The sequence below is a fragment of the Trichomonas vaginalis genome, chromosome VI (assembly GCF_026262505.1).
Source record: "Trichomonas vaginalis G3 chromosome VI, whole genome shotgun sequence".
In the NCBI taxonomy this organism is placed as follows: domain Eukaryota; phylum Parabasalia; order Trichomonadida; family Trichomonadidae; genus Trichomonas; species Trichomonas vaginalis.
In genome coordinates this window covers 3,294,285-3,306,856 of record NC_067208.1, presented here as the reverse complement: position 1 = coordinate 3,306,856, position 12,572 = coordinate 3,294,285, and the positions used below count along the sequence as shown (strand labels likewise).

At 31.4% G+C, this 12,572-nt stretch overlaps 3 protein-coding genes across 3 annotated transcripts, besides 2 other annotated features; 2 read left to right on the top strand and 1 right to left on the bottom strand.

Moving 5' to 3' along the window:
* Window positions 1-139: 139 nt before the first annotated feature.
* Window positions 140-3,707, top strand: TVAGG3_0797820 (Rho guanyl-nucleotide exchange factor protein; the record flags this gene model as incomplete). Its single annotated transcript, XM_001321192.1, has 1 exon — window positions 140-3,160. One exon carries the CDS (start codon window positions 140-142, stop codon window positions 3,158-3,160), a length of 3,021 nt encoding a protein of 1,006 aa, XP_001321227.1.
* A 660-nt stretch (window positions 3,708-4,367) lies between these two features.
* On the bottom strand, window positions 4,368-7,310 carry TVAGG3_0797810 (ribonuclease inhibitor domain-containing protein; the record flags this gene model as incomplete). Its single annotated transcript, XM_001321193.2, has 1 exon — window positions 4,368-6,446. The coding sequence occupies one exon, from the start codon at window positions 6,444-6,446 to the stop codon at window positions 4,368-4,370; it is 2,079 nt and encodes a 692-aa protein (XP_001321228.1).
* Window positions 7,311-7,687: 377 nt separating this feature from the next.
* Window positions 7,688-7,725: a mobile genetic element.
* Window positions 7,726-8,899: 1,174 nt separating this feature from the next.
* Window positions 8,900-8,936: a mobile genetic element.
* Window positions 8,937-9,298: 362 nt separating this feature from the next.
* Window positions 9,299-11,497, top strand: TVAGG3_0797780 (regulation of response to stimulus; the record flags this gene model as incomplete). Its single annotated transcript, XM_001321194.2, has 1 exon — window positions 9,299-11,497. The coding sequence occupies one exon, from the start codon at window positions 9,299-9,301 to the stop codon at window positions 11,495-11,497; it is 2,199 nt and encodes a 732-aa protein (XP_001321229.1).
* Window positions 11,498-12,572: the final 1,075 nt, after the last annotated feature.

Sequence of the window (12,572 nt, the reverse complement as noted above, 5' to 3'; positions counted from 1 at the left end):
ATGAAATCATAAAGATCAAAGAGAAATCACTGTGAAAATCATAATATTTTAGGATATTTTATCTAATCATTACAGAACTGATCAATTATATTTTCTATTCATTATTTTATGAAAATTGAAGCAAATTTAATCGTCATTAATGAGTTCGATTTGTCTGATTAATCCTAACGATGTCAACAAGACTTTTGATATTGCGATGTTCGTAGGTCAAACAGTTGAGACAGTTCGTTCTGGATTTTTCTCTGAAAGCAAATTTATATGTGCAAGATTCAAAAATTATTCAGAGAGGCTTGACAATAATGCTGTTATCGGGGATTGGATTAACGAATTAGTCCAGAATAATATAGGAAAGTATGACATCCCCGAAACATTTCTTATCGGGCAAAACGAAGAAAATCCAAAAATATCGATTGCAATTCATCCAAAATCAAAGCATGAGCTAACCCTTCCAAAAATATATGTTCCCATTACCGAAGAACTATTCAATAATGGAACAGTTACTCAGTTCCTAGAAGAGGTTACAAAATTCGTTACGATTGAACATAAATTTATCAGCCTTCAGTCAAACGGTCAAGATGTTAGTGCCAGTACCACCATTCAGGAACTGCCGAATTTAGCTAAAACGAATGGCCTGACTTATAATTTCGAGTTTACACAAAGCGGCGAAGAACGTGTGATTAAGCGTAACAGTGTCACTTACGAACTGTTCGAGACAGAAAAGAAATATATTAATTACTTAAATATAATTCTCGACTTTTGGAAGCCAAAATTCCTCAGATCAGCTTTCTTTACACAAGCCGAAATAAAAACCCTCTTCGATGATATACCCGCGATCGTTAAAGCTCAACAGGCGTTCTACGATGACATGGCTTCTTATAAAATCGATTATAGTTTATCTGTTTTGCCAATTATCATGCGCCACATAGAAGACTTCAAAGTCGCTACACACGCTATCGCTTACCAACAAGAAATTACAGATTTGATGAACAAAAAGGCAAAAGATGCGAGAATTCTTAAATTAATCAAACAATTGGCAGAAGAACAAAACGGTACAGAATTCTTATCATTTATGATTTCTATAGTCCAAAGAATCCCTAGATACATGCTTTTCGTCAAGGAATTGAATAAATATTCTCCTCCTTTCCATCCGGACTCAATTCGCAGCGCATTGGCTAAGCAGATGATTGACGATCTCTCAAAGCATGTAGATGTTGCTACAAAGAAGGCAAATCGTGAATTAAAGTTAATTTCGGTCCAAAGCAACTTAACAAACAAATACGTCATTCTCAAGCCAGACAGGAACCTCATAAACTGCTGGAACGTCACAATTTCCGACAAAAATAGCTCTTCGGGCACTTTTTACGTGTTTAATGATATTATTTTATTAATCCGAAACAACAACAAGAACTACACTATCATTTACGAGAGCGATATATACAACTTCCACTTTTCATACATTAATGAGCAAACTTTCAAACTACACGATGATACTCCAAATGGAGTTAAATTCATCATTATCCAGTTCGACAACCCCGACAGATTTACAGAGTTCTTCGCGACGATCGAGTCCAGCAAGGACAAATACTTACTAAAACTCGGCCATGGCTATACAATAAACTGGGAAGTTCTCCAGACATCAATAGAGTTCCCTCCTACCTGCAATACGTCATGCGTATTGTACGATACTACGTTCATTTTCTTCGGTGGCCAGAGAAATGACGAAAGAAATCCAACATCTATGCTTACAGCCATCAGATTGAACGATTTGAACTGCGTAGAGATTACTTCGATCGCTAATGGCCGTTACGGACATACTGTTAATATCGATGAAGGCAAACTTTACATTATTGGCGGAAAGAATAAAATGATGGAGTTTAAGAAGTTCCTTTCCTACAATTTCCTACAGCAGACATGGTCCCAATTACTTCTCAATGGCGCAGAATCGTTTACAGCCCGTTACGGACATACGACAACATCGAATGGTCAAAACTTCTACATTTTCGGAGGCAGAACTCCATCCGGAAATATTCTTGATGACCTTATCATGTTCGATCCGGTCAAAAACTCCCTTACTTCCATAAATCCGCCAGGTGGTCGACCATCTGCTCGTTACCGCCATGCCGTTGTCATCATCGGCGATCACCTCTTCCTTCATGGTGGCAAGGCGTCAAAGAAAGAGTTCCTTAGCGACATGTGGATGTTGGATATGAACGCAATGGTCTGGCAACAGGTCGCTATCGGCGGAGAACCTCTTCCTCCTCGCGCTTGTCACGCAATGGCCGTAATAGGAACCTCAATTCTTATTATCGGAGGTCGTAATTCTTCGATTGAAGAAACATTACCGACATATACTATCGATAGCGAGACATTCGAATGCCACAAGGTCTTAGATGTCGGAAATGTCCCTCATAGCTTAAGAAAAGCCGCTTATACCTATGATAATAATTATATTTATCTTTATGGCGGCATCGAGAAGCGAATGAAGACACCTACAAACATCCTCTACAAGATTTCTCTTGGTAGTACATGGGCGAACCGCGCAAACATCATGACAGCCCGTCATGCAGTATCAATGGTTCCTAAGAAGCATCGCCAATCATTAATTCCTCAACAGAGCTTGTTTACAGGCGATGACATGGACTTTGAAGAGATTGTACAGCTCACGAAGACATCAAACATCAGAGCACAGAGACATGTCCAGTCAATTGTCGAAAAGAAGATCATTTCGTCATCAGTTAAACCATCAAACGAAGATGTTGCAGCGATGATGACAGCAGGACCAGGAGCTCAAGATGAAACTGTTGAAGAAATCTTCGAAGAAGAAGAGGAAGAAGAAGACAACGACGGAATGGAGTTTTCCGATGAAAACGAAGACAGCGAGGATGAAGGAAATCTTGAAGTTTTCCAGATCAATCCTGTCGCAAGCAACTCATCCGCATGGAAACCATCTGCAGCGGCCATCAAGGAGAGAAAGAAGATGGATCCATCTCGTCCTATCATGGAGGTTTTGACAGAACTTTTGACAACTCCTGTCGACCAACCAGCACAAGGAACTCCAGCGGCAAGGAAGCCTAAGATCAACGTCATTGTTTCTAAAGTTACACCTACTAGAAAGGGCGCATTCATGAGCAAGAGGAACTCTATGATCATCAAGAAATAACAATTATTTTGTATATTTGTTAAACAATTTAATTTTTTATTATTATTATTGACTTTCAATAAGCATTTCGAAATTTCCAAAAATGTTGTATATTTGAAAAATAGTTGATGTTGATGATGTATTGTACTGGACATGATGTATAAATTTATTAAGATTATTTAGTTAAACATTGTCTTGTATATTTTAGAAGAAGAATTATACCCAAACAGAGATGATTCTTTGACTTTCAATAAATATATTGCAATTTCCAAAATGTTTTATATTTTAGAAGAAGAATTATACCCAAATAGAGATGATTCTTTGACTTTCAATAAATATGTTGCAATTTCCAAAATGTTTTATATTTTAGAAGAAGAATTATACCCAAATAGAGATGATTCTTTGACTTTCAATAAATATGTTGCAATTTCCAAAATGTTTTATATTTTAGAAGAAGAATTATACCCAAATAGAGATGATTCTTTGACTTTCAATAAATATGTTGCAATTTACAGGTATCATAACTCGATGAATATCGTGTTCTAGAAGGTGAGAATAGCATCACTAAATAGATCCCTCTCAGTTTTTCATCATAAAAGTATTATATTTTGAGTTATTCCATTGAATTTAGTTGATGATCTTAGCATATTCAACTTGAGATTAAGATGCAATGAATAGAAAAAGCACTCCTTAGACTTTTTCAGATCGGAGTTTGGAATAATAGAAGAAATTATCAGTTAACATCATTTCTTTAAATTTTCAAAATATTAATATAGATCTTTTATTTTCAACAAATGCTATAGTTTCTTCTTTAATAAATGCAGTAAATTTATTCATAACATCTGTTGATTCACAAATAATCTGCCAACTAGGCTCTATCCATTTGGTGCACACATTTTCAATTTAATATTCATTTCATGTAAATAGAACCATTGTCCATTATCATTAAAGATTTTCGTATAACATTTTTTCTTTAGCTGTTTTTATTAAAAATGAAATGTAATTTCATCGACCTAGCTATTGAAGCAAGCTGAAACTCATATCTAATCTTTAAATGGAAATATTTTGTAAAATTATACAATTCATTAGGATTATATTAGATATTACAAAATATTCGTTCTGACATTTGATATCCCAGAATCAATCTTGTAAAATGATTCTTCCTTTTCAATATTCTTACAGATTTAATTATAAAATTATTACACAAAATCAAAAAGAAATATTTTTATTACATTACAATAATAACAACAAATGTTGAATATGAGAGAGAAGTCTTTGGTAGGTCACGAACACAGGATTGAACCCGACAAGAGTTCAATGCTTGCTTGGTGAGTCCACTGTTCGTAACGATCTGATTGATATATGCTTTTGTAATGTTTTCAAGTTTGACTCCACAAAGAAGATTTGAGCAATCCTTGAATGCATTGATGCCAATATTTTGAACGCATATAGGAATGTTGATCCAAGTGAGTGATGTGCATCCTTCAAATGCACGAGCGGAAACACTTGTTAGGCTGTCAGATGGAATGAAAACAGACTGAAGATTAGTGCAGAATGAGAATGCACCTTCGCCAATAGTTTTCACTGTTCCTGGAAGACCAAATGAAGAAACACGCGATGCTGGTGGGAAAATAATAAGGATTGCGTCATCAGGAGTGAATAATGCACTTGTGATTACATGAAAGTATTGACTAAGACATATAATATTTCGCAACTTGGGGCAATTCCTGAAAACATCTACACCAAGTCCGGATGGAGTAAGAACAGAATCTTGATCAATGATAAACTCAGTAAGTAATGGGCATCCATCAAACGTTTTTGTAGATATAGTGCAAACTGTTGATGTTGCATTGAAAGATGTGATTGCTGTCATTGAAAGTGATGAAATTCCAAAAGATCTTATCGAAGGAGGAAATGCTATACTGTGGAGATTAGTGTTGTTGTAAAAACATCTGTTTGAAATATCATAAAGATTTGTGCATTGAGATAAATCAACGTTGTCAAGTGCACAATTTTGGAAGCAGGATTCTTTGATGGAAATTAATGTTGATCGGAATTGTACTTTGTTCAGTTTGATACAGTCTTGGAAAACACTAATCCCAAGATATTCGATATTTCTCGGCAAGTTAAATGATGGCAATAATTTGCATCCCATAAATGCATAATGATCAAGCGTGACAACGCTCGAAAGTTGAATGTCTGCTGATGTAAGCCCAATGCAATTTTGAAATGCATATTTACCGATTGAAGTAAGAATAGGGAAACTTATTGATTGGAGCTTATAACATTGATAAAATGCAGATATTTCAATTGTTTTAACTGTTTGTGGTAATCTTGTAAAAACCATAGATATGCAATTATAGAATGCAGACCCATTAATTATTTCGAGCTGAGAATCTGGTTGGAATGATATCTCAATTAGCTTAGTTTTATCTCTGAAGGCGTTTTTTCCGATTGTGGTAACTGTTGATGGAATCGATATTGTAATATTTGAATTTGGCCCTATATGCTGAATAACTGTTGTGTTCTGTTTATTAAGAATGAGGAAATCCTGGTTGACATACAAATTTGAATTATTTCCAAATTTGATTTCGACATTATCATTAAAAAATTTTCCATTCAGCATCTTAACGCTATCAGGTAAGTAAACAACTGTTATCTTGCATCCTAAAAAACACATATCATTAATTTGTTTCACACTTGGTGGGATTTGTATTTCAGTTATTTGCGTATTTTTGAAGCATAACTCAGTTAGGACAGTTAAATTCTTTGATAATGTAACTTTCTTAAGATATGGTGTACAAAATGCATTTTTATCAATAAAAGTTACTGAATCAGGAATAACTACTTCAATTAATGAAGTACCAATGAAGGCATACGATCCTATTGTTCGTACAGTATTAGGAATATTTATAGATGTAAATTTGCATATACTAAATGAAGAACCTCCAATTCCTATAACTCCAAAAGGAATATTAACATTTCCTGTTAATTTTGTAGGATATAAGATGGTAACATTATCTTTTGAGATAACTATTCTGTTTTCTATCCTAAAATCTATGTTTTCTGGATGAATTGTAAATGTTTCTAGAATTGTATTTTCAATACAACCTTGAGCAAGTATTTTCAATTTTTGTGGAATAAATAAAGTATTTATTAAAGTATTACTAAGTGAATGCCATCCATATAATCTGAGCTGTGAATTCATTGGTATATTAATTGATTGTAATTTTGTACACTGGAAAAAGAGTTGAGTAGGAAATTCTATAACTAAAGGAGGGATAGAAATCGATTGAATAGATTGCATATAAGAAAATGAATTTGTACCTAGATAAACTAGTGAGTTTGGTAAAATTAAATTGGCGGCTGATACACAATTTGAGAATGCATACTCACCTATAGTTGTTAGCTTAGTACATTTAGAAAGATCAATACCTTTTAATGATGTACAATTATAAAATGCATATTTTTGGATTTGAATGAGATTTGAACCATCTTGAACTGTAAAGCTTTCAAGAGTTGATGCACATTTTAAAAAGCTATATGAACTTTCATCATTTCCTTGGATGATTTGGACTCGTGGATCAAGTATAATGGAAACTTTTTCAACTGGAGTGTCTATTAAAATATGATAATCGGGTGTGTATTTAACATCTTGCGCATCAGATACTAATGCCAACTAGTGAAGGGACTTTTTTAATATGATTACATCAAACAATTTAAGGTTGTAATCCGAATTACTATTTTTGAATAATTCATATCTCAAAAAATCTTTATAAGCAAAATTTTGGTCACTTCGTGACTGTAATATTATAGCTATCATAAATATTTGCAATAATTTACCCATCAATCAAAATTGTATTCCAATATTCTTTGTTTCAAGTGGTGAAGAAAATCCAAAAGATAACAATAATATCGATATGAGTAAAGGTGAAATATATATAAGGTCAATCAATATATTTCACATTCGAAATTTTATTACCCTAGAATCTACGCCATTAATAGTAATTCAACATTGTCAAACAACACAAGTACAAAAGATGGCTACTGTCAAGTATGGCATAACGCAATATCTGATTTATTCAATCATAAAATTTTTTTATGTAATTTCTTCGAAAATAAATGTGATAGCTTTATCGGCATTACTATTACTCTCTATATCAATAATTGCAGTTTTAATAAAAATACCTACAAAACTTGGTATATCAATGCATTCATTCAAATTCAAGTTAAAGGGTGCTATTTTAACTTTTCAAATCCTGCTAAAATTGGAGATGTCATAATAACAGAGAAAGTAAGTTCAATATATCCAGGAAATCATCATTTGCCTTCAGGTTTATGCTATGCAAAACTAAAACTTGAATTTCCAGAAGAAAAAAGGACAAAAACAGAAGAAAAAGAAGAAACACAAGTTAACTATAAACGAAGTAATAAATTTATCTTAGTTTTTCTTGGTTGTATTGTTTCTAAATAAACATTTTAAATTTTTCTCTTCTTTCATTTTGAACGGCGGTCGATATTTTTATTATTCCAACATATTGAAGTTATTGTTGTAAACAGAAATTCATCAAAACTGACACCTCAGAAAAGCTAAAATATTGAATTTTTGGAACTTTTGATAGAGCACGTTTTTAAATATTAATTAAAGTAAATGTATATTTTGTAAAGATTCTTTTTAATAAAAAAATAAAATTTTGAAGAAGAACACAAAATCTTCTGAAAAATAATATCACATAAACTCATATTATTTTCTAATATATAACTATTTTATATAAAAATCAAATTCAATGATCTTAAAAGCGAAGGATAAACCTCAAAATTTACGAATATAATGAGTGGGAATATAATGCTTATCTATCATAAAACCATATGAAATATCAATTTTTGCTTTACGCCTAATTTTTGACGACAATTAGCAAAAAATGTTAAATGTTAACACTCAGTCCATTTGAATATGAAAAATAAAATTGACTTTGATTAAATGTTTTTATTTATCATGCAATTCTTCTTGCGACCAAAGATTTGAATAAAATTTCAAAAAATAAGATAACTTAAAAAATAATATACGGTAGTGTTTACTAATAGATGAATAGTATATAAATTCTATTAAAATGGATTTGATCCAAAAAAATATAAAACCAAAAATAATTGTTATAATTTAAATGAAGAAGTAATTTAAACGATTTTATTTATGATCAAATTTTATATATTTTTTTGGATCAAATCCATTTTAATAGAATTTATATACTATTCATCTATTTAGTAAACACTACCGTATGTTATTTTTAAGCTATCTTATTTTTTGAAATTTTATTCAAATCTTTGGTCGCAAGAAGAATTGCATGATAAATAAAAACATTTAATCAAAGTCAATTTTATTTTCATATTCAAATGGACTGAGTGTTAACATTTAACATTTTTTGCTAATTGTCGTCAAAAATTAGACGTAAAGCAAAAATTGATATTTCATATGGTTTTATGATAGATAAGCATTATTCCCACTCATTATATTCGTAAATTTTGAGGTTTATCCTTCGCTTTTAAGATCATTGAATTTGATTTTTATATAAAATAGTTAGATATTAGAAAATAATATGAGTTTATGTGATATTATTTTTCAGAAGATTTCATTCTATATGCCTATGAAAAGTACTCTCAAAACTAACTTTTTCCTAATTATAATTAAATCTAGAATATTGTATTATGCTTAGTATTATTTCATTTTTCTCATTCAATTTAGAATTTAAAAATGTCAAAAAATTGAGAGCTGTCACTTTTGATGAATTTCTGTTTATTACATTATTACTGTAGTCATTTGATATTGCATACTTCTCAAAAATTTTTAATCGTATTTTCTGAAATTTGAGATTAGGCGGATAAAAATTTTTGACAACGGAATCATTAACAAATCGTTTTTGGTGAAAATTATCTTGACAACAATCGGGTTCTATATTCTACCGATGGTTGTGTCCATGTTGTACTTAAGCCTGAATGCGAAACAATCTACGGCAATGAAAACACAGGAATTTATGCATTTGCAGGTAGTCGGGATACTCTTGAATCTATCGAATTTCCTCCACAATCTAAACTTAAAACCATTGGTGTATGGTCATTTCAAAAATGTTCAAAATTAACATCAATTAATTTCACAAACTGCGAATGTCTCACTACAATAGACGGAAATGCATTTTTTATTGCCAATCTCTATCAACAGTCATCCTTCCCAAAAATTTAGAAGTAATTGGAAATTCAGCTTTTCAAGGTTGCAATATAGCTTCTATAAATATTCCTCATGGCATAACAGAGCTATCAGGTTATTGTTTTGATAATTGTGCAATGCTACAAACAATAACATTCGAAGACAATTTACAATTAACAAAAATTCAAAAAAAAGCATTAGCCTCTACTCAATTATCAACTTTTTATATTCCACGAAATGTTTTATATATTGAAGGAACCGCTATTATCAATATTCCAACTTTAATTTCAATAGAATGTGACATTTTCAATGAATACTATGCAGTTGTTGATGGAATACTATACACTAAAGATCAAAAGACACTAATTGTCTATCCAAAAAATCACGGAACGGAGTTTACATGTTCAGATAATCTTGAAACCATTGATGAATTTGCTTTTTCATGTACGTCGATAGAACACATAAATATTAATCCAAATCTCAAAAGGATTAATGGTAATGCCTTTAGTAGTTCAAAATTAAATTCAATAATTATTCCAAATTCAGTAATTTCAATTGGAGGCAGAGCATTCAAGGACTGTCTCAATCTCACATCAGTATCCATTGGAGATGGTGTTAAAATTATCCCCACAAATTGTTTTGAAAACTCAAATATTTCAAATATCTCACTTTCTGAAGGAATTATTCGTATTGAATCTCAAGCATTCATATTATGTAATAACCTCAAGTATATATTTCTTCCTAAAATAATTGAGTTCCTTGGCGGGGCATGTTTTCCAAGAAATATTTCAATTGAAATTGCAGAAGGATCAAATTTTTCAGCTGATAATCAGTCATTGCTTTACGGTGCTAATAAACAATCTATTATCATGTGCTTCAGCCAGCTAGAACAATACGATATCCCAGATAGTGTTGAAATCATAAAAAATAATGTTTTTGAACAATTTTCAGAACTCAAGACCATTAATTTTTCTCCAAATTCTACATTGAGCACAATAAGTGACTCGGCATTTCTAAATTGTAAAAACCTTGTTAACATAAACTTCCCTGAATCGATAAGACTGATTGATGTTAATGCATTTCGATTTTGTTCTTCAATTAAAAATTTACATTTCAAAGCTCTTGAAAACATTGGTAATGGTGCTTTTGAAGGATGTACATCACTTGAATCCGTAGTTTTCGATGGAAATGGACATTTGATATTAAGACCAGGAGCTTTTTCAAGTTGTATTAATTTAAAAACAATAATATTCAATACAAATTTGACAAATATACATAGTTATGTTTTCAGTTATTGTGGATTTACAGAAATAGAAATTCCTAGTTCAATAAAAAGTATCGGAAGTAATGCATTTTCGGGTTCTAAATTAACAAAAATAAACTTTTTAGGTCCTTCTTCACTTAAAGTTCTTGTTGCGAATGTATTTCAAGGAGCGACATATCTTACTGACATTAACTTACCAGAAACAATTCAAGAAATCAATGAAAATGCATTTGAGAACACTAATATTTCTTCATTTGTTGTTCCAAAACAAACAATTTCTATTACTGAGTACGCATTTAGGAACTGCAAACGACTTGAGAATTTTATTATTCCAGAAAACTGTTCTCTTCAAAAACTTGGTAATTTCCTATTTGAAGGCTGTTTATCACTGAAAAGATTCGAATGCAACGGAAGTGAATATTTTGAAGTAGAAAATTTTGCATTGTTTAACAAAAGCAAGACATCATTGATCTGGTTTCCACCAGCATGTGAATGCCAGTACTTCTATGTTCCAACAACACTGAGAGAGATTTCAGGTGCTGCTTTCTATTGCTGTCGAAACTTAGTTAATATTTTGATTCCAGATAATTCAGTTGAAAAAATATGTAAATATGCATTTGCTAATTGCACATCATTAAGTCATATCAACATTCCTAATAGTGTTAAATATATTGAAACTCATATTTTCTACAATTGCTTTAGACTCAATTGTGGTGTTGAAATCCAAAACAAAAGCGCGTCATTCCTTAAACAACTTATCGAAGTTGGCCTTCTTGATAAAAAATCCGTTCAAGAATGCCGTGTAATTACATGCATTAAGATAAGCCACTATCGCTATTACATGGCTTATGCTCTTGCTATCTTAAATGATGGCAGACCACTAGGCTTATTCTAAACATATTCACACTCTCTATTATATTTTAAAGTTAAATGACCAATATATGAATGCAAGGCTATAACTTACTGTTTCAAAGAAGAATTGATATATAATGAGACAGCAAAAATTCCCTATGAAATTTGACATTACAAAATTTCTTAACTCTTATGCTAATTTTAAGGAAGTGTGGTTGACAGTTGTTCGCGATTTTCTTACACTTTTTGAGTCTCATTAAGTCCAATCATTATCGATATATTGAAGAAGTAAATATCAGTTCGGAAAAAAAATTCTTTCAAAAATATTATTAGCCTAATTTTACTTATTATTATATATTGCTTGATTACTTTTGATCTAAAATTTTCATATTCAAATATTTTTGTAAAATATTGAATCAATTCAAAAGTCTGATAAAATCAAAGTTGACTTTTTTTTTATTTGATTTGAGACTGATATATTTTTCTTTCGAAATATTGCCACCTCCTGAAGTTCCATTAGTTTTTTAGATTCAAGTAAATAATGATCGAAATGATGATGTTAACAATTATTATATTTACCAATTTCATATATTTCGATTTTTTACTCACAAGGAGTGGACAGATTTCTTCAACTCCTCAATTGAACATACATCGTTCGAAAGGAAGCGCGAAAAACTCGATTATAACTCGCCAAGCTGCTATTACATTTCTCGTTGTCTCTTTATTCACCTTAATGAGACAGGTGCAGTTCGTATCACAGACGAAACAAACAACAACCTAAAATTCCTCATTGACATAAGCACATTTGACAAATGCATGCACAAGAGCGAAGAAGGTGGCTCTTTATACATAAATTTTAAAGGTGAGTGTGTTCAAGACCGAATCTGCAGTTTTGGCTCTAACACAATTAGAGAAGGCGCTTATTGTTATGTTTTAGTTTCAAGCAGTTCTCAATTTAAGAATCATCTCCTTGACTCCACAATTACTTTAAGCGGAGAAGCACTTCCAAAATATAACAGTAATATTTATTTACAGTATGGTGAAACAAATATGAAATCTATCAATATTTCAAATTCGAAGCTTTATCGACAAAGTGTCTACATTATTTATGGTTTTAG